Consider the following 19,803-nt stretch of genomic DNA (forward strand, 5'->3'; position numbering starts at 1 on the left):
CACTCTATCAACTAATTTTTTTTTTTACATTGTGTCAGCATGTATTTGTACTGTTGTTAATGTTTCTATAGCACTGCCTTCAATTTCAAATATAAAGTATACATAAGACATAAAAAATATTTTGGTTAACTTTTCCCTTTAATTTAGACACAAATCACACAAAAGTAGTTCACAATAAACTCCTAGTAGCAAACATTCAGTTTAGTATGCATTGCTGTGCATGTATAGCAACACGTTGCCATGACACACAGCAGCCCTATCACCACAAACATGGCGCTTCTATTCCCGTGTGTGTCAGCTGTAATTTGCAGTAAGAGACGCAAAACCAAATCCCCTAAAAGCTCGACACTCTTCAAATATCAGCACGGTTTACAAAACTATTATTAATTTACTATTGTAAGCCGGTCAATCAATACAGTATACTTGCAGTAACATTAATTCCAGTAATAGTATTACACAATTACATTCGTGTCAGTTCAATGGATCAGACTGTGTAGTTAAAGCTATATACAGCAATATATTAATAATTTTCACCTTAAAACACTGGTGCACATTTCTAACCCTCTGGCTACGACAAAGTGTTTGCACGCATGTAGAAGCATCTTAATATCTTAGTCTAAAACAATTATATTGTTATATTTTTACTGACTCTCATTTTCTCCACAGAGAGGTCAAAGGTCAGGACCACAGAACAGAAACCTGGACCTCGGCCACTCGCTCCAGCATGGGGGTTAAAATCCGTCCTGCCAATCTCACAATCATTTCAATAACTTTTCCTTTAAAGCATTTCAAAAAAACATATTACCAACATTTTGGTAACAGACAGTATGTTTAAAAGAACAACAGTTCTTTTCGGGTCCCGCCTCGGGAGAGGAATATTAAGAGTGTCAGTCAATCATAAAGGTATTGCTACATACTTTGATCTATTAAATCACAGCTACGATCAGACAACAGTGTATTGCACTGTACCACAAACATGACATACAGTTTTGAGCGTGAAAGGTCACTCTTCACCTCGGGAACAGCAGTAGAATAGCATAATCTTACCTCAAGCTCCACTTAATAGCTTTTCCTGGAGTTTTCAACCACAATAGCAGCCCTGCATCAACACGTCGTAAGAGGTTTGTTACTTACCAGAAAGACGATGAAATAGGGAGGTCCACTTTGAGTAATTAAAGCCTTTTACATGTTTCTTAGAAACCAGAACGCAGACCTGCTGATGTAGGCTGCAAGATGCATTTCAGAAAAAGCTCGCAAGTCAAGCTGGATTTAAGACGATTCTGTGAAATCACACACAGCACACATTCTCAGCATTTACGTTTTTCCTCTTCTAAGAATTTGGTTCTAAGTTCTATCAGTGTCTGAAAGTGTCTCTGAGGCCGACGGTTGGCTCGTTTCGGCCTCGCCGGTGCTTCCCTCGCTCTGAGCCTTGGCCGCGTGCATCTTCAGGTGCTTCTTCAGGGAGGACTGGTCCGTGTAGGTCTTCCCGCACTGGCTGCAGAGGAAGACCTTCTCTTTGGTGTGGACCAGTTCGTGTCTCTTCAGGTGACCGGACCTGCTGAAGCTCTTGCTGCAGTACGAGCAGCTGTACTCCTTCTCGCCCGTGTGAGTCCTCTGGTGCAGTTTGAGGCTGCTGGCCACCGTGAACTTCTTGCCGCACTCGTTGCAGCTGTACGGCCGTTCTCCCGTGTGCATCCGCATGTGTATGGTGAGGTGGCCCGCCTGGCTGAAGGTCTTCTTGCACAGCTCACAGCTGTAGGGCCTCTCTCCAGTGTGAATCCTGTAGTGCGTTTTGAGGTCCCCCAAACCGTTGAACCTCTTCCCGCACTGAGCGCAGCAGTATGGCTTCTCGCCGGTGTGGATCCTCTCGTGTATACGCAGGTTACCTGCGTTGCTGAACGTTTTGCCGCACTCCTGGCAGCTGTAAGGCCTCTCCCCGGTGTGAGTCCGCAAGTGGACTTTGAGCTGGTTGTGCTCGTTGAAGCGCTTCCCGCAGTGCGAGCAGGAATACGGCTTCTCTCCAGTGTGGACGCGCTTGTGTATTCTGAGCTGACTGGGATGGGCGTACGTTTTACTGCAGAGGGTGCAGCAGTAGGGTCTTTCTCCCGTGTGGGTGCGCTTGTGGGATTTGAGGAGATCAGCCCGGCCGAAGCGTTTACCGCAGTAGCTGCAGCCGTGGGCCTTTTCACCGCTGTGTGTCTTGATGTGGACGTTGAGCAAGGCTGCTCGACTAAACGTTTTGGGACAGGTGGGACAACGCAAAAAGTTGTCACGAATCTCCAAAAACTCATCCGCGGGAACGACAGCGCTCTCCTCGTGTGCCGCTACTTCTGGCTCTGCGACCTGTCTTTCCTGTATATCGGATTCAGGGTAATATCTCAACGCATGCTTCAGCTCTTGCTTGGAGTCACCATACTGCAACACACCACTCTGCTCCTCGTCCTCCGCTTTGATAAACTGTCCATCATGCATGTAAGAGTCAGAAACAATGGTGACTTTGACTTCACTATTGCTGCCTCTGGAGTCTTGTTCGAGGCCTGTAGATGGCGGTAGAGGCACATATGCATCATAACTATCAAAACTGACCTCCCTTGTCTCGTTTTTTATTGGCCTCACTGACAGATTGAGGAGGGAAGAAGGCTGGGAGAGGTCAACGGCAACACTTTCATCCAGGTCTGGCTCTGCTTTTACCGATATCAGGTTTTGGGGCGACACGCCAACCTCTGCCGTGGTCACACATGGCATTGCTACCATATGATCAGTCTGCAGTAAAAAGGCTGAAGAGGATATGCTCTCCCTCATCTTGTCTTTCTGCTTCCGTCTGAAGCTCTTTTTGTCACTGCTGCATATGGACATCTTGAACGTGCCCTGGCTGGCGTTGATGGGACGATTGCTCCATTCTGAAGTGGAAAGCTTTTCACTGCCATCTTGTTCACAACTATCTGCAAAGTCAAAACAATGATCAAACAGTCAAAAAGAGGTTGAAAACAGCAAGTTAGATACAAATTAAAATAAGACAATAGCATAAAATGCAAATATAAGTTCTATGTACATAATATACACCTACAACATGGGTAAGATAAATGGACATGGAGAATATTTGTATATGATTAATGACAAAACCCCTCTGTTTTTATCTCTACTCGCTAAGGGAATTATCCGGCTGTTGTTTGGTGTTGGATAGGTAGTATACAGTGTGATTATGAGAGCTTTTTCCTGATCTGTTGTACCATTAAAGTCAGTGGTAGTGTTGTTTTTACTTGTCAAATACTGAGTTGGGTAGGCACACGCACGCACGCGCACACATTATTTGCAGTTATTAACATATTATTTGCGTCCTAGATGACGCTGTCAATAAAAACATGTGATTCATAATAGCATCTTCGGGTACACAGACACTGTGGTCCACTGTGTGCTGTAGAATGGCCGGTGATGTGCCACCATCATTAGCATGGGCAGGACACTGTGACAGTCATGTCCTACAGTGTAAATTAGAAGGCTACTGTGTGACGCAGTGACCCCAGGGCATATTTCCCACCTCATAAACGCATCGCTGCCTTTTATCTACGTAGGTAAACACATTAATTTGCTGACAACGCAGGGGGACGCTCGGACAAAAAGGCACGAAGCTACACCCGAGTGTGTGGACAAGCATACCTCTGGCAGAGGACTCGGAGCACTTCTGTGCGAACAGCAGCCGTTTCAGGCCCTCGTTTTCAGACTCGATCCTGTGTATTGTGCCCTGGTACTCGGACAGGGTCCGGTCCACCGAGTCCAGGATGTCGCTCACCGTCGCTTTAAAGATCTCATTCAGAGAAGATTCCAGAAAGATTTTCAGGTCGCTGGACTTGGCCATGTTAGACCGAGCGGTCGATGCGGCGGACAACTCGCCACCGGATGGTTTGGTACACGCTTGAAAGTATATGCTACAGGGAGAGGAGGAAAAAAAGTGGGTGTGTGCGACTCTGCTGCCGTGTGCGGAACAAACAAAGCAGAGACGGTCGCAGGAAAGTGACGATGAGGAGAAGCTGTTATCGCTAACAAGTAAGTAGCGCTCCCTGCTGGCGTGGAGGGGAGTCGTTATTAGCCGCGGCCCTTTAGCTGAGAGGTTTCTGTGACAGTTTACACAAATAACCACAGGGATAAATGGTTTAAGTTATAACAAGAAGAACTATAGCAGTACTACTGGTTCACTACTAATACTACTACTGCTACTACTATCACTACTACTACCACCACCAATAATAATAATAATCCTACTAAGTCAGCTACTGCAACCACTAGCTCTACCTAGCAACGGCTTCAAGGATGCTCACATAGATGCTAGGTAATGCTAATATTTTAATCATCTGAATGCTAACAATGCTAATGACACTGCTTATATTTAGTCAAGTTAGCTAGTTAGCTACACAAAGATTGTAGCTACTAGCAATAATGCTTCTCGTTTAAAAACGAATATACATAGAAGAGTGTTACTACCTCGTGTTATGTAGGCTTTTCTTAGCTAATGTGATAGTTACTATGCTATACTGTTAACGCTAGGTAACTGCAACAAAGTCAGTAACAACAACAATGCTAATTAAACATGCTTCTAATAATGATTTCTTACGTTATTCACGTGAGTAACTAATTATGCAAACAGTAACTCACTCTGTTTTCTATTGTTATTATCATTATTAAAGTGGTTAAGTAGTGGCTACAAAAGTTTGCAGTCTATTTAGTATTACTATTATTGATAAGGCTAAAAACAACAACTTGCGTCTGTGAGAAACAGGCTTTTCTCCCCACAGCTCGCCAGTAAATCAATAGTAAAAGGCACAGCTGATGACTAGAGCACACTGAATGTGGACACCATCTGGTTCTACCACATCATTCCTAGGTGCATTTGCAGGAATGAAGCTGAGCCACTCCCCTCACCTGACCTGTACTGTATGTGTGTGCTTGCTTGCATGCCTCCGGGGTAGTGGGCGTGGACCCAGACCTCTCAGGTGTCTCTGAGCTTTTGAGTCATCTGCCAATCGCAATGTAGCCTTTTTAATTTCCTCTTTGTTGCACCTTTCCCTCCCTTTTTTCCCCACAGCCGTACCTGCTGGGAGAAGCACAGGGACAGAGGGAGACTGAGGTCTGATCTCGATCTATCCAAAATGGACAGCAAGCACGAAGAAGAAGGGGGAGGACCTGGTCCAGACTAGGACTTGTGACTTGCATGCATCGTTATGCGACACCACAAACTGCTCGGCTTAGAAGGAGCGGATGTGAGGCTTGTTTGTTGTGCGCAGCAGGATCAGACATAACCAACTGAGGGTTATTTGTATGCTGGGTGAATATGCCTGTGAAGGTGCAGCACTTTGACAGCGATATAAACCCAGTATAACACAGCAGCGTGTCTCTCACTCCCACAAGACTTAGAACCTCACAAGTCTGCCGATCATATGATGGTGCTTTAAAGAGCCTGGAGGGGGTAAGTCATGTTTCACAGTTGAAAAGATTCCTACTAATGAGATTTCCACTTTGAGCTCTTTGAGGTTTGAGAGTGTTCAAATTCATGTCCGTGACGTGTGATGGTAATGAATAACACAGCAAGTGTTTATCGTCTCTAGGGAAATTCTATTATTATAACTACCCATCTTTCAAAACTTTCGCTTTAGCCAGTGTGGCCGTGTTCCTCTTTTAATATGATCCTCTCTTCTATTTTTTGTATAATTCTTTTTTTAACTTCTCCTTTCATTTTGTCTTCACCATCCTCTCTTGGCTGTGATGTGCTTTATAAACTTCCTATGCATTACATGCAACTTCTGGTATTCTCCACTTAGGGCACACTGATGTCTTTTCTGTTTTATATTTGTTGAAGGTGAAATCTCTAGAAATCTCTGCAGATCTGCTGCTACAGTTTTTTTAAATCATCAACAGTGTTTTCAAAGACAGAGGATTAACTGTGTAATCATGTGACACAATATTTTTTATCAAGGAGCAGTGAGAGATTGTCAGTATGATATGATATCCGAGTGGTCCAACTTGAAATTCAGTTTATATAACTCCGATTCTCACTGACAAACATCATCTTTGTTCATCTTCGTTAACCCTCTTACCCCAGTGCGTGTTCCACCCTGACAGGAACTGAGAAGTAAGCACCCACACAGGAAATGTGGTAAAGGTCTGTGCCGGATGCTGGTTTCATGACGTGAATAGAATAATGAAGACAGGAAGAGAAGTAGAGAGAAAAAAAGAAAGAAAAAGTGTTATAAGAAAGAGTGGAAGATGTGATGGTGGGCTCACATCAAAGATTAAAACAGGCAGGCATTTTAACTGTGTTCATCACATACAAACACATAATATTTTGTAGCTGGCCTTGGTTTGTGTTCACAACACGCAGGTGGTTCGTGGTTTTTATCCTTTGCCCAGAGACTCCATGCAGCGTGGCGATAAAATGATAACCACAGGACGCAGGCAGTTGAACTGCTCCCCTGAAACAGCCCCTCAGCCCCACCCCTCTGCCCCTGCCTCGATCTGCACCACGCTCCTCTATGTCTCTTGCTCACTTTCTCTGATGATTCTCTGCGTCTGTGGTCAGGAAGTAAAGTCTTGCTTTTGTAGCATTCCACTGAACGTCTATTGCATTGCACACCTGCACTGCTGCACTGCTGAGTAAAAAAAACATTGACGAATGAGCATTGCGAGCTAGAAAAGCAAATGCTCAAAAACCTTCTCCAGACTGGATTCTGTTGACACACAAGTGGTGAGTGTTTGGAGTGTTTTTGTGCTATCAGGGCCGTAAAATATATTTCCTATGTGTAATTTAAAATGTACTGTTTCTCACAGATGAATAGAAAGTAAATAGAGCCAAAAGATAACCCACAAATCATCACTTTTACTCTACAACCAAATATAGTAGAGTCTTATGAATGGCCTTTTTGTCCCTCAGCTTATCAGATGTTCCTTCCGGAGGTCACCAACCAGTTTTTTCTTTTTCTTTTTCATGTTAAGGAGAATCTGTTCCTCAGAAAATAATTTGTTGTTATATGATGTTACAAGGGAGTGTGGTAAAATATCTGTGAACGTTTTTTTCTCTCTCGTTACAGATCTGTGAAAGGCACCGTTTGTGAGGTCGTAAAACGCTTCAGGATTTCACGTTTCTGGGATCTTACAAAATGATCATCCATCATACAGCAGGAGAGGACGTTTTGTAGCAAGACGACGTTTACAGCTACAGCACTCATTCACTAAAACCCACAAACGCCCCAACGACAGAACTGATTGAGAAACATGCTAATGGAGGAGGAAACCTTGTGCTCCTCTTCACCAGATGTTACAGATTCAGTCCCTCAGCAGCCTCAACAGGACTCATGGACCTCCATAGACCACCAGTACATCAACGGAGAGCAGGAGACCATAGTGTGGGGTGACACAGAGGTGCAGATAAACCAGGCACGTGGGACAGATCAACTCTCCCCGAAGCCAGGACGAGAGACTCCCGAGGAGGCAGAGCAGTGGGAGCCGGTCATATGGCCGGTGCACCCCATGACCTGTACCAGTCCTCCACTCTCCTTCGCCACAGTACAGTGGGACGTGCCTTACCCCTGTGCGGACACGCCGCCGCTCATGACTGAAAGCAGCTTGGCCAATGAGCTGGACATTGCCGGCGTGACGAGTCTAGAAACCACTTCCCCATCACTTCACCAATATCAAGATGTGAATGCTGAGCTTTTCATACAAGACGGCAGAGCGGAAGGAGATGAGTTCCATTCACTGCGTCGCAACTCAGCTGTAGAGTGGACAGGAAACGGCTCAGAGGTATGTGAGCGGAGACGGAGCGAGGTGTGATGTTGTCATGCTGACGTTATTTAGTATTTTGTCTATTTTTGTGTGTTTGCTGTACGTGTTTGACCACCTTAAGATTTCCTATGTCATGAGCCATTTCTTCACTAAGCACTGACTTGACTCTGGCTTCACCACCTCAGTCTTGATCTCTTTAGAGACATGTGTTTGGATTACTGTAAGGTTGAATAGAGGTGGGAGGAATAGCGTGGACATAATGCTGGTCAGATGAGGCTGAGAGCGCAGCGTCTTACTGGCAATCACAAGCTTTCTCCCACAACTCATGTTCATGATCAATGGCCTGTGTTGCAATTTCCAGCCATGTGATGCTGCAGATGTGCAAGAGCCGCCGACACAGGAAAGGGAAGGTTCAACACATGAGCTGTTAGACAGTAATAACGGTACGTATGACTTGGAGGGAGACGACTTGAATTGGTTGTTAAAAAGCAAATGTTTTTTCTGTTAATTTGTCTGTTTGAGAATTCACAAATCATGACTTTTGGTTTCTGGAGTTTGTGTAGTTAGAAAGCTTTATTAATGCTAGAGACCTGAACTATTTTTAATAGAAATCCCTCTGAGGACTGACTTAGAAGAAGAGGAGGGACCGCCAGTGACCTCATATCCTCTTGGCATTGTGGACTTAATTGATATTCTTGAAGAGACTGACGGCTCCGAAGATGAAGCGAACAGCTGTGTAGATGTACAACTAGAAGAGGAACAGGAGGAGCCCGGCGGTCTGCTGACTGGACGTGGAGACTCAGAAGAAGAGCAAACTTCAGTGAATGGTGTTGAGCTTGAGGAGGAAGGCGAGGAAGAAGAGGAGGAGCAGATAAATGTGACCTGTACTGAAGAAAGCGTCGAGGCAAAAGCTGTCAGTCTTCTGAGCGATGTGTGAGTATCACGGACTTAACTTGAGAAAGGGGAACAGGAAGTGTGTATCATCGGTAAACGCTTTCATTATGTTAATCATGTCAGATTGCTATTATAACGTTGACGACGATGCATATTTTATCCACACCTTGTAGGGAGCTTCCTGCAGAGCCACTACAAACCGATGATACTGGACCAACCGTAAACCCAGATAAGCTAACTGATCTGCAGCAGTCAGAGCTTTTGAAGGAACCTTCAGGGACTGGAGAGGACATAGAGATACTCGAAGGGTTACATGAAGATCCCACCAGTCAGGCTGCAGAGCCAGAAATGCGTGAAGATGTAGATCAGCACGTGGACCCTGAACAGTCTGACATCGAAGAACCTTCGACACAGGCGGCAGATAATGCAGAGAGGAGCGAAAGCACACCGGAGATAAAAGAGCTGACTGAAAACCTTGAGGAGGAAAGGAGTTTAGAGCGACGAGATAGTGACCAAACTTCACAGGACATAGAACTGTCACCGCAGCCTGCTGAGTCTGAGCAGCTTGAGATGACCAAAGAGTCAGAGCAGGTCCAAGCAGAGGTGTCACCAGACTCCGACCGGTTAGGACAGTCGCAACATCTAGAACCAGAGATGGAGCTGACGGAAGAGTCAACCCAACCTGAAACCGCAGACCTGCCGGAGGAGTCTACTCAGTCAGAGCAGACAGTTTGTGTTGAGGCTGAAGACCCCGGAGTGGCAGAGCAGCAAGACCAGACGGAGCCAGCAGAGCAGAATGAGCAGACGCTGCAAACGGCCGACGCGCCTCAGCCGACGCTCTCCGGGCAGCTGGTCCAGCCGGAGACAGATGAGCCTGAAATCACGGAGCATCTGTCTCCCGAGCCCGAGGTCACGCAGCAGACAGCGGAGGCCGAGTTCAATCAGGTGGACAAACAGTTTGAGACGTCACGTCGGGGTGAAGAAGTAGGAGGTGCTGAGGATGGGTCCGTGCAAACAGTCGTTGCAAATGGAGAGCAGCCCAAACCCTCTGAGACGGCAGTGCCTCGTATGAACGGAGACGAGGTGAACAGGGAGATGGCCCGCCGCCTCGCTGAGCAGCTGTACAAGTTGGACGGGATCCAACGTGCGGACGTGGTGAAGCACTTAGACAAAGAGTAAGCACGCATTATTTATTTGTTTTATCTTTCTTTCTTTAGAACTGAGGGGTGGTGGTTTTATAAGCACTGCAGCTGCATGTGACTGCAACAAGTCACATGCAGTACATTTTAACAGTTTGCTGCACTTTGTCGACCGATTCAATGTGTTAAAACCAATAAGTTCCTGTGTAGCATGACATTGGAAAAAAAATACTGACTACATATTGAAGCGTCCTTCAGCAAGACACTGAACTCTGTGTGTGTGTGTGTGTGTGTGTGTGTGTGTGTGTGTGTGTGTGTCTGTGTGTGTGTGTGTGTGTGTGTGTGTGTGTGTGTGTGTGTGTGTGTGTGTGTGTGTGTGTGTGTGTCTGTGGGTGTGTGTGTGTGGGTGTGTGTGTGTGTGTGTCTGTGGGTGTGTGTGTGTGTGTGTGTGTGTGTGAAGGGTTGAATGAGAGGGCAAAACATAGTACTGTTCTGTTAAAAACTTTCTGTGGTACGCTAGTGTGATATAATACTTTCCATTCATCATCATCCTCTTTAGCCTCCAGTTTAGATTAAATGGCACAAATAATCAACCCTGAAATATTTGTGAAAATATTGAATTGCAGTAATGAATTTGTTTTCCATTCTGACCAAGAAAAACACCCTCAGATTGATATATTTCTATCATTCTAAAGTTGTCATAACACTGATAACAGAATGTGATTTGTGCCTATTTAGTAATGACTTCAGTCGTGCTGTCGGGGAGGAATACCTCAAGCTCTTTGACTTCACTGGGCAAACTCTCGATCATGCCCTGAGGTGAGAATTTCAGAGGTGGAGGTTAGATTTTCATACTTTTCTTGCTTGCATCCCATAAATGCTTGTATTTCCTTGCGGTTTCTCTCCGTCAGATCTTTTCTCAAAGTGGTGGTACTGATAGGAGAGACCCAGGAGAGAGAGCGCGTGCTGCAGCATTTCGCCTGTCGCTTCCATCAGTGCAACCCCAACTCCTTTACCTCTTCAGGTGAGCGCCGGTCACGATTAAGTGTTTGTCACCTTTCTCAAAGATACAGCAGTGAGCACTGATGTGTGATCATTTTCCCTCTTTTGTTTTTTTTTTATATCCTCAGAGTCTGTGTTGGCACTCACGTGTGCTTTGATGCTTCTCAACACGGATTTGCATGGACAGGTGGAACACACTTCTGTTTACATCTTAAGATTTGTTTTGACATGGCACTCTGTGATTTATCATTTAGTCAATGATTTATGTGTTTTAACAGAATGTAGGAAAATCCATGTCCTCGTCTAAATTTGTGTCCAACCTCGATGGAATGAATGAAGGAGAAAACTTCAGCAAGGATCTATTGAAGGTAACGCTGTCCCTGATTTCTTTCACAAAGCAAAGTCAAATCTTTGTCCGAGAAAATAATTGAACCCTTTCCTCTTCATCTACATTGCAGAGTCTTTACAATTCCATAAAGAGTGAGCCTCTGCAGTGGGCTGTGTAAGTGCAGTGGTATAAATACATAATAAAACATCACGTGTTCTTCTTCATTCTTCACATATGTCATCTCACACACGCAGTAAGTAATCCCTCTTTGCATTATTCAAGTGATGAGGAGGAGTTGAAGAGCTCTGTGTTGGTGGATGAAGACGCAGGAGAAGATGCGCCGCTGCGTTCAAAAGCCAACCCCTTCCAGGACGTTCCTCATGACAAAACGGCCTCGGTGGTCAAACAGGGATTCCTCCAGAGGAAGATGCATGCTGACATTGACGGCAAACGCAGTGAGTGTCGCTGATTAAAATGATAAACTCTGACCTCCTACAGGTCAGAATGAGATGTGGCGGTGTTGTAGTGGGATTTAATGTTTGGTATTTGTGTTTTTTTTTAAGATTTTAAAATGTTTGTATATTGGTGTACTTATTGGTTTGTTTTATTTAACATTATTATTGTTATTACATTTATAGTTTTTATTCATAACCATAAAATGCACTGACTGAGGGCTTTTATACCAATACTTACAAATCTTCCTGCCGCTGCCGACTGTTTGTGTGGCAGCTCCGTGGGGGAAGAGAAGCTGGAAGACTTTCTGCGGCGTGCTGAGGGGAATGGTCCTTTACTTGCAGAAGGTCAGTTATCTGATAGGATCTCCAGTCGCACTCAATGTCACGATTAATGTTCTGTTTCTGCAGCATGGATAACGTGGCGTCTATATATGTGTGTCAGGATGATTACAGGAGGGATCAGCCGACTGACGAGGAGGTGGTGAGTCTGCACCACTCTCTGGCCGAGGAGGCAGCCGAGTACACCAAGAAGCCGCACGTCTTCCGTTTGCAGACGGCTGACTGGAGGGTTTTCCTTTTTCAGTCCTCGTAAGTCACAGCGGTTTGTGTTTGTGTGCGTGTGTTTGTGAGCCGGACGGTCAGTGCCACTGTTTGTTTTCCTCTCAGATCCAAAGTGGAGATGTATTCGTGGATCAGCCGCATCAACCTGGTTTCGGCCCTCCACTCCTCGCCTCCATTCCCCGCCGCCGTCGGCTCTCAGAGGAGATTCTTCAGACCCATCCTCCCCTCGTCGCAGTCTGCTCACACTCTGGTACACACGCTTATAATTGCAATTTTTGTGTATGAATATTTTTTCACACATTTTGGCTGTTTTCAATGAAAATGTCACAGGCTCAATTCCTGGGAGATTCTAGCAATCCCATGTCTATGGTGACTTTTCTTGATATATGCCGACCCGCCACTTTATCCAAACCGCTCCAAAAATGTTTTGTACAAAACTCTTACTGAACCTTGTTATGTTACGAATCTAGCCCAACCTACGCAAGTAGGTACGTCTCAAAATAGCTGTAAAAATACAACAATCCAGCTACACAGCTGAAGTCAGAAATCACAAATTACAAGCAATGTATTTATTTTTTTTATTTAAACTTTATTTAGAATGTACAAAACAAGACAGGGACTTCGAACAACCTCTTTTGTCAAATTATCATCTACTTTATCTCAACATAAGCTGACATTAACCTACTGGTCATAACAGCTAACAAAGTACCGATGTGATTCCTATGATGCACATTTCTAATGATGAACACCTGTACTGTGAACTCTCCTGGAGTGCTTCATCTCTGCAGCCAGAGCAAGACACAGTTTCCACTCACTCTATGTTTGTTCACCAGTAGGATTTGCTTAAAATGGATTTGAATGAAGCCTTTTATCCGATTCACTGCTCTTCTCTCGCTGCAGGAACGTCAGCTGCAGTCTTATGCAGGAATGCTGGAGTCCTTCAAGGCGGACTTGGTGCACTTGCAGGAAAGCCCACCAGAGGGCAAGAAAGCCAAAGCCAAGGAGCTGGAGGAGCTTCGCATCAGAGCGGAGTACCTGCAGCACGAGGTAATGAAAGAGCCGTGAGTGACTGTGTGTTTATATGAGTGTAAACATCCCCACAAATGACCCCGGGCCTGCTGTTCAAACCCTGTAGATGTGTCGCTACAAGATCTACATCCAGGCGCTGGAGGCTTGGAAGAGCATGAAGAAGACGGGCGACGGCGTGTTGAGCATCCCAGATCTGAAACTGTTTGATAAAACAGTGTGTGCAGACTCTGTAGGGGAGGAAGAGGAGGATGAAGGCATGCTGAAAAAGTCCCACTCCAGCCCCTCTCTGGACCTGGAGTTGGCTCCTCCGGCGGTGATCAAAGTCAGACGCAACATCTCAGAAAGACGGACTTATCGCAGGACCATCATTCCTCGGTGGAATAAAGAGGTCTGAACGGTGTTTTATGAGCTTCTGCTGTGAACTGACGGGACTCGAGTCTTTTGGTTTGTTGAAGCACCAAGAAGAGAATAGTAGAAACACCGGAGTCATATCTGAGGCCTCAGCAAGTTATTGTTTTAGAGTTTTTATGCATTTCTTTCTTGTGCACTTTTGCAAAAATAAACCTCAGGGAATCCCAAAACTTAAATTCCTCAGGATAGAAAGCAGGAACCGGTTTCATTTTGCTGAATGACTCAAATGTCTGGACCTAATTTATTTAGTTTTATTGTGTGAACTTTGGTCTGTATTTGTACTCAAAATATTACAAATTTGCTTCCATTTGTTGTTTTTTACTTTGGGCAAAAGAAATGTGCCTTTAAAATATAAACCACTAGAGGGTGCTGCAGCACAGTACAACGGTGAGTGAGGATTGTATGTTTGTTTCTTTAAGAATCCTAATTGCACTTTTATAGTTTTTAATATTGTGTATAATATGTTGATGTTATCGTTACATATTGTTTCCAAATGAAGGGTTTATTTCCAAAATGTCATGTATTATTTCCTCCAAGTACAATAAAACGTTACTTCTGTTCAATCAGTATGGGTGAGATTATTTATGGATGGCAACACTTTAGGTTTGAGGGCCGTTCAGTTTAAATTTATATACAACAATTAGTAGTAATTTTAATCTACTAGTAATCTTCAACCTTTCAGTTACATGCTTTTGATGCTTTCCCCCCCAAAACCTGCTTTGTTTTTAATTAAAGGGGCAATATACAACCTTCAGCATTAAAATAGCAGCTCACTATTTTCTATGTGAAGAAACAGTGCATTTTTGTGTACTTAACTCTCCCTCTGTGTGTGTTGTTATCAGAGCTTCTCCTTGCTTCGTTAACGAAACCAGCCGGGCTGCATTGCTTTTAGCACACCGCTGGCTAGCTACCGGCTGCTGCTCCCTGCTCTGATATGGTTGTTCCAGCTGATGACGCCGTCTTGACCGACAGCACCCTCAGCAGAAGCGTAGCACCCACCCTCTGGTTACCGCTCAGGTAAACACCGTTGGCTCTGTCAGCAGCTTTGTTGTAGTTTGTACTGCTAGCACTGTTAGCTACAAGCCGCCAAACGTGGTAAAACAGTTACGGAGTGTTTGTGTGTTGAGAAAATGTACTTTCTTATCTCAAAATGTATCTTTTTTTTAATAAGAAAGAAAGCTCAAAGAGGAAGGGGGCTTTTACAATATGAACCACAAGTATGATAATAATTTACTTTTGGCCCTTTTGCAGCTGTTTATTTGAATTATTCTCGTGGTATGTCACCTCAACTACTAAAAAGAAGATGGAGCAGACCTGGGAGTGTGTTCATATGTATGTGTGTGTGTGTGTGTGTGTGTGTGTGTGTGTGTGTGTGTGTGTGTGTGTGTGTGTGTGTGTGTGTGTGTGTGTGTGTGTGTGTGTGTGTGTGTGTGTGTGTGTGTGTGTGTATGTGTGTGTGTGTGATCGCTCTCAGTGGCACGGGCCCCATTTTGTTCTCTTTCAGCCTGACATGTTGAGCAGCAGTCGACCTGGGGCGGTCAACAATAAGAGCAGGATGTCTGGAATTAAGCCCCCCCCCTCACCCCAGCACACACCCCATCTCCAAACACACACACACACACACACACACACAGGAATGTGATGTGACAATAGGAAATGCAATGAAGAACACAGACAATACAGACGGGGACTGTTGTGTCTGAATTGGATCAAAGCAGACGTTTCATTATGAAGCTGAACGAGCCGACGAGCTCCTTGTTCAGGTTTATTTGAGAGTCTCCTTCATCGGGTGAAACCCTGATCATGTGTGGCGCTTATTTAACGTGATAAAAGCTCAACCTCTTGTCCCCGTGAATGGAAGCAGTCTCCATTCATTCCCAGGAATAACAACAGCTCATTAAGATAAAGTCAGATTCTGCAGATGAGAGTGACTGATGGGCGCCGTGAGTGACAGGGGCCCGGGGCCATCACAGCACCTTGAAGAGGGGCGGAAGGCGACGCCGAAAAAGGTGACGCCATCTTGGCTCTAACCCACATGCTCTCGGGACTGTGACGAAATATCAGCAGCGGGAGGAAGCCATTAGTGCCTCTTGTTCTTCAGAAAAACGAAATGTTTAATAATCCGCTGTGTTCAGCTTCTGACTGGGACACAATCTGCGCTGGTGGTGCTCGTTGTGTGCTGGCGTCACACCGGAGCTCTCGAACCAAAAGCCCCTTCTCACATGGCCTGTGGACCATGACTTCAGCGGTGGTGGTGGCCTTGTTTTGGAGTGCCATCTCTCTCCTCCTCTCCAACAACAATAATGACCGGCTGCAGCAGCAGGGGCTGCATTAGCTGCTGGGTTCAGAGGGCATCCTTCCCAAGGATTTGGCCTGTTTTTGTTCCATCTGCGCCACTCCATTCTCAAGCTTTGTGCAACTCAGTCAGGCCTGGGTGGGTAATTAAAAAGGCAAGAGCTCAAGTTGTGATCATTAGGGGCTCGTCCAGCATGGGCTCCGAAAAAAAAAGACCCTGAGACGTAAGGTCACCCTCTTTTTTCCTCCTCCGTTCTCTCGCACACAACGTTGCTTTGAACATTGCTCGACATCCACAATGGCTCTGAAATGTGGCGTAAATACAAGCGCCTGCAAACACTGCCAACAAACATAAACTGTACTGTAAACACTCACATTCATCCCTGGCATTTTTTTCTGCCCTTAATGCTCCTCCTGACGCACATTCCCCATCTGCTGCCGACGCCTCGCACGCTCTACTTGTTACTTTTTTATCTCTTATCTGCACCAACACTTGATTCCTCCCACTCTGGCTATTGAAAAAAAAAACAATTTTTGTCTCCCTCTTAGTGTGCCTCCCCCCCCGCCACCCTTCCCTCTTGACTGCTGCTGTTGTGATTTCTCCGTCCAGGGCCCTCCAAGTCTTTCTGTACTCTTTTTTAAGGGGTTTTGTTTCTCCGTCTCTTTCATCGAGACATTAACTAATAACTCCGTCCTGTACGTTCATATTCGGCCTCCATGAGTGTAATTTCCAGTGAGGAAGTGATATTCTTTTATCGCTGTGTCTTGATTTGAAAGAAATGAGGGAGGCACTGAAGAAAAACATCTTCCCGGCCTCCTTTCCCCCTGCAGACTGCACTCATTAGTTTAGCTTCTCCCATGGCCAGACGTTTTCATTTTATTTGCCTATCAGACCCAAACACGAATCGCTCTTTAGATTACATCAGAGCCAACCCTTCGTATCCCTTTTTTATAAATGTAGGCTTTTTGGAGCAAAGGAGCCTCTCATTGAGAGGGTTGAGGCAAGTGCCTTGCTTAAGGGCATTTAAACGCATGACCTCCTTTTGCCCTCTCCTCTTCCTACCTCTGACAACACTCCTCGGGCACAGACTCGGCAGCTTTTAAGATGCAGGACAAACACGGCGCTCTGTGAGTTAACGCAACACATAGAGTTTATCTTCTCCATCTTATCTCCTTCCATCTCTCAACTCGCACAGAAATCACTTTTAACTATCACCCAAAGCTAATAACATTTGCATGAATTCATTCTCTGATTCATAATCTTTAACTCGGGGATAAAAAACCACGGAGATGTGTGCGTTGTGTTGAATGAGCTGTGTGTTTGACTCCCCCCCCCCCCCTCCTTCACCCTGTGGGTCAACCCTCTCCCTCGGGGCAGTACCTGATACCTGGCAGATTTTATCCACCTCCGTGTGTGTGTATAGTGTTGAATGTGTGTGTGCCTTGAAAGGCACGTTTTTCTTGATGTCTTCCAGTCAATAGCAGCTTCCTGCCTTCGGGGGCCCCGCGTGTTGTTTAATAGGCCGGTTCGGACACAGGGCACCTGTGTTTCCTCCCTCGGCCTGCACCGACACAGAAACACCCTCTGTTTGGCCACTTAGCTCTGTTTGACTGGCACATTTGTTCCAGGTGCATTATGGTTAAAGGTGGAGAAGATTAGGTAGCTTCTTGAAACTCGAGGAAGGTGCTGTCATTTGAAGTGCGCTCAGGTGTTCGGAGGCCCCTTTTTTTTCTTTCATACATTCAGCCGGTCGGTCCGCCACTTTGGTCCAGACGGAAATATCTATTTTTGACATGTGTGGTCCTCATAAATGGATCCTAGTGAGTTTCTTTATCCTATTACTTATAGCGCCACCAATAGGTTAAATGTTTCAGTTACCCACGGATATTTCTCAACATTTACTCAAACCTTTCTTTAGTAACTCATGGTTCTCAGAAGAAGAATCCTGCTGATTTTGGTGATCTTTGGTGATCCCTGACCTTGTCATTTAGTGCCATCATCAGGCCAGAATGGAGTCCGATGCTTTGTTGTTTAGACTGCTGCGTTAAGTGGTTGAGATTGTCCCAATGTCAGAAAGGTATCGTTAAGTGTGCGAATGAGGAGCTGGTGCCGGCGAAGTCAATGCAACAGAATAAGAATCTCACACTCTGAAAGAGCAGAATATTCACAGAAAAAAAGTGGTTCAGTGCAATAAGATGACAAAGGGTTCAAAATAATCAGCATACAATTAACAAGCAAGGTGATGGGTTCACTCACACAATCTGGGGTTTCTCTGGAGGGCCACAAAGAAGCCCAGGCCCGGGGCGGGGCCCACACAGCAGCGCCGCCATTCAAGGTTTAAAACAACAGCGTGTTCTGCAGCTCATTTGGACGGACAAATTCTGTCAGCCTACATAATACTTATTCGCCGGGGCCGAATTGGTTGGCGCAGTGTCTCGAGCCCGGAGATAAGTGGAGAACTTTCCAGATGACTGACGCAGGACAACCCCGACCCGTCATCCCACTGATTGCCACACACTCCTCTACTGCCTTTTTGGCAGCAATTTCTCCAGGGGCCCCCATTCTGTCTTTGAGTTTGTCCCCATAATGGTGATGGGACACATGCCTTCTCCTCCATCCTACACACACACACACACACACACACACACACACACACACACACTCTCTCACACACACTGTGTTAGTATGGCTCTGTGTTAAATGTAGTAAGTCCCCGTCCTGCCAGCTTTGTCTGCCCTCAGCTGTTCCGGCCCGGTGCCTGTATTGTGCTGCCGGGCTCATTACCAGAAGCACTGTGGCCCGAAACCTCCTCACTAATAGGCCCAGAGAGAGACAGAGAGGGGTTATTTCTGCTGGGGCCTGGTGTGTAGCAGTGTAATGTATTGTTTTTTTACTCTTTTTGGCAGCGAGACTGTTAATGTTTAACGTTAACTGCTTTCGTTTCTCTGGCCGGCCATCAGCTGGCGGAGGAATTTGAAACCGGGTCCGGTGGAGAAAGGTTTACCTCGTCCCTGTGAGGCGCATCAACTCGAAAGCTCTTCTGTATGTATGAGTGTATATGGATGTGTGTGTGTGTGTGTGTGTGTGTGTTTCTGCATGCCTGAGCAGGGAACTTGAAAGAATGGGCGTCCAGTCAGTTGATGGGCTGTCTGGAGTGGGCCAGGCCACTTGGACAACAATGGGATGAAGTGCAGCTATTGTTTAAAGTTTACAGGGTGTGTACAGTAGCACGGCGGCAGGAGGGGGATACAAAGGGAGGGGTGTAAAGAGGTGAGTCGGGGAGAGAGGGGAGGCTCGGAGAGGCAGGGAGAGAGAGAAGCGCATACTGTCAACAGAAAGACGTCAGGGTTGGTCTTCATCGGCAGACGGATATCGCTCCGACTGAACTGATATCCAGGACTTTGAGTAATTGTCTCAGAAGTCAGACAAAAACCGTCACTCAAGGGTTGCGTAATCAGGTTTGAGGGTTTCTTTAATGGCGAATTAGGCCATGAAGTTCTTAGACTGAGAGTAACTGCAGAACTCTCATTGGTCTAATGACCACGTTTGTTTTCCCCACCGATGACAATTTTTGGATACAGTTTAATTTAAAAATGTACAAAACCCATAAAAAAGTGTGTTTTTTTTAAGGTCAAAAGTCAATAAGTCAACAAAAAGAGAACATAGACAAATACAAACAAATAGTACTTATTGGTCATATATTGGTATTTAAATTTGGTGAAATTATAGGCTGAAACTTTATTTTCATCTATTTGAGTATTTTGTATATAGTTTAAAGTTTGTTAATATGTATTATTACAAATATTAAAAAAAAAAAAAGCTCCAAATGAGCTACAGGACTGAGATTGTTTGTCCAATGAACAACGTGCTTGATAATAAACTGATTATTGGTCAAATATGTATAGCCTACTTACA

General features: G+C 45.2%; 2 protein-coding genes across 3 annotated transcripts; one reads left to right on the forward strand and one right to left on the reverse strand.

Annotated features, from left to right (window-relative positions):
- Nucleotides 1–138: 138 nt before the first annotated feature.
- On the reverse strand, nt 139–3,967 carry LOC311030121 (uncharacterized protein). Its single transcript, XM_084035701.1, has 2 exons — nt 3,658–3,967; nt 139–2,942 (listed from the first exon to the last, which is right to left on the reverse strand). The coding sequence occupies exons 1-2, from the start codon at nt 3,854–3,856 to the stop codon at nt 1,345–1,347; spliced, it is 1,797 nt and encodes a 598-aa protein (XP_083891827.1). The 5' UTR covers nt 3,857–3,967; the 3' UTR covers nt 139–1,344.
- Nucleotides 3,968–5,075: 1,108 nt separating this feature from the next.
- LOC311030122 (uncharacterized protein) lies at nt 5,076–14,155 on the forward strand. 2 transcript variants are annotated; one of them, XM_084035702.1, is made up of 16 exons: nt 5,076–5,461; nt 7,080–7,791; nt 8,135–8,216; nt 8,382–8,706; nt 8,841–9,842; nt 10,545–10,625; nt 10,718–10,830; nt 10,937–10,995; nt 11,087–11,176; nt 11,267–11,310; nt 11,419–11,591; nt 11,866–11,936; nt 12,034–12,179; nt 12,258–12,402; nt 13,053–13,199; nt 13,288–14,155. In XM_084035702.1, the coding sequence occupies exons 2-16, from the start codon at nt 7,264–7,266 to the stop codon at nt 13,573–13,575; spliced, it is 3,294 nt and encodes a 1,097-aa protein (XP_083891828.1). In that variant the 5' UTR covers nt 5,076–5,461; nt 7,080–7,263; the 3' UTR covers nt 13,576–14,155. The 2 variants fall into 2 exon arrangements, with proteins under 2 accessions (XP_083891828.1, XP_083891829.1); XM_084035703.1 differs by lacking the exon at nt 5,076–5,461 and adding an exon at nt 6,223–6,736.
- The last annotated feature ends 5,648 nt before the right edge of the window (nt 14,156–19,803 follow it).

The sequence above is a fragment of the Eutrigla gurnardus genome, assembly GCF_963514095.1.
Source record: "Eutrigla gurnardus genome assembly, chromosome: 19".
Taxonomy (NCBI): Eukaryota; Metazoa; Chordata; class Actinopteri; order Perciformes; family Triglidae; genus Eutrigla; species Eutrigla gurnardus.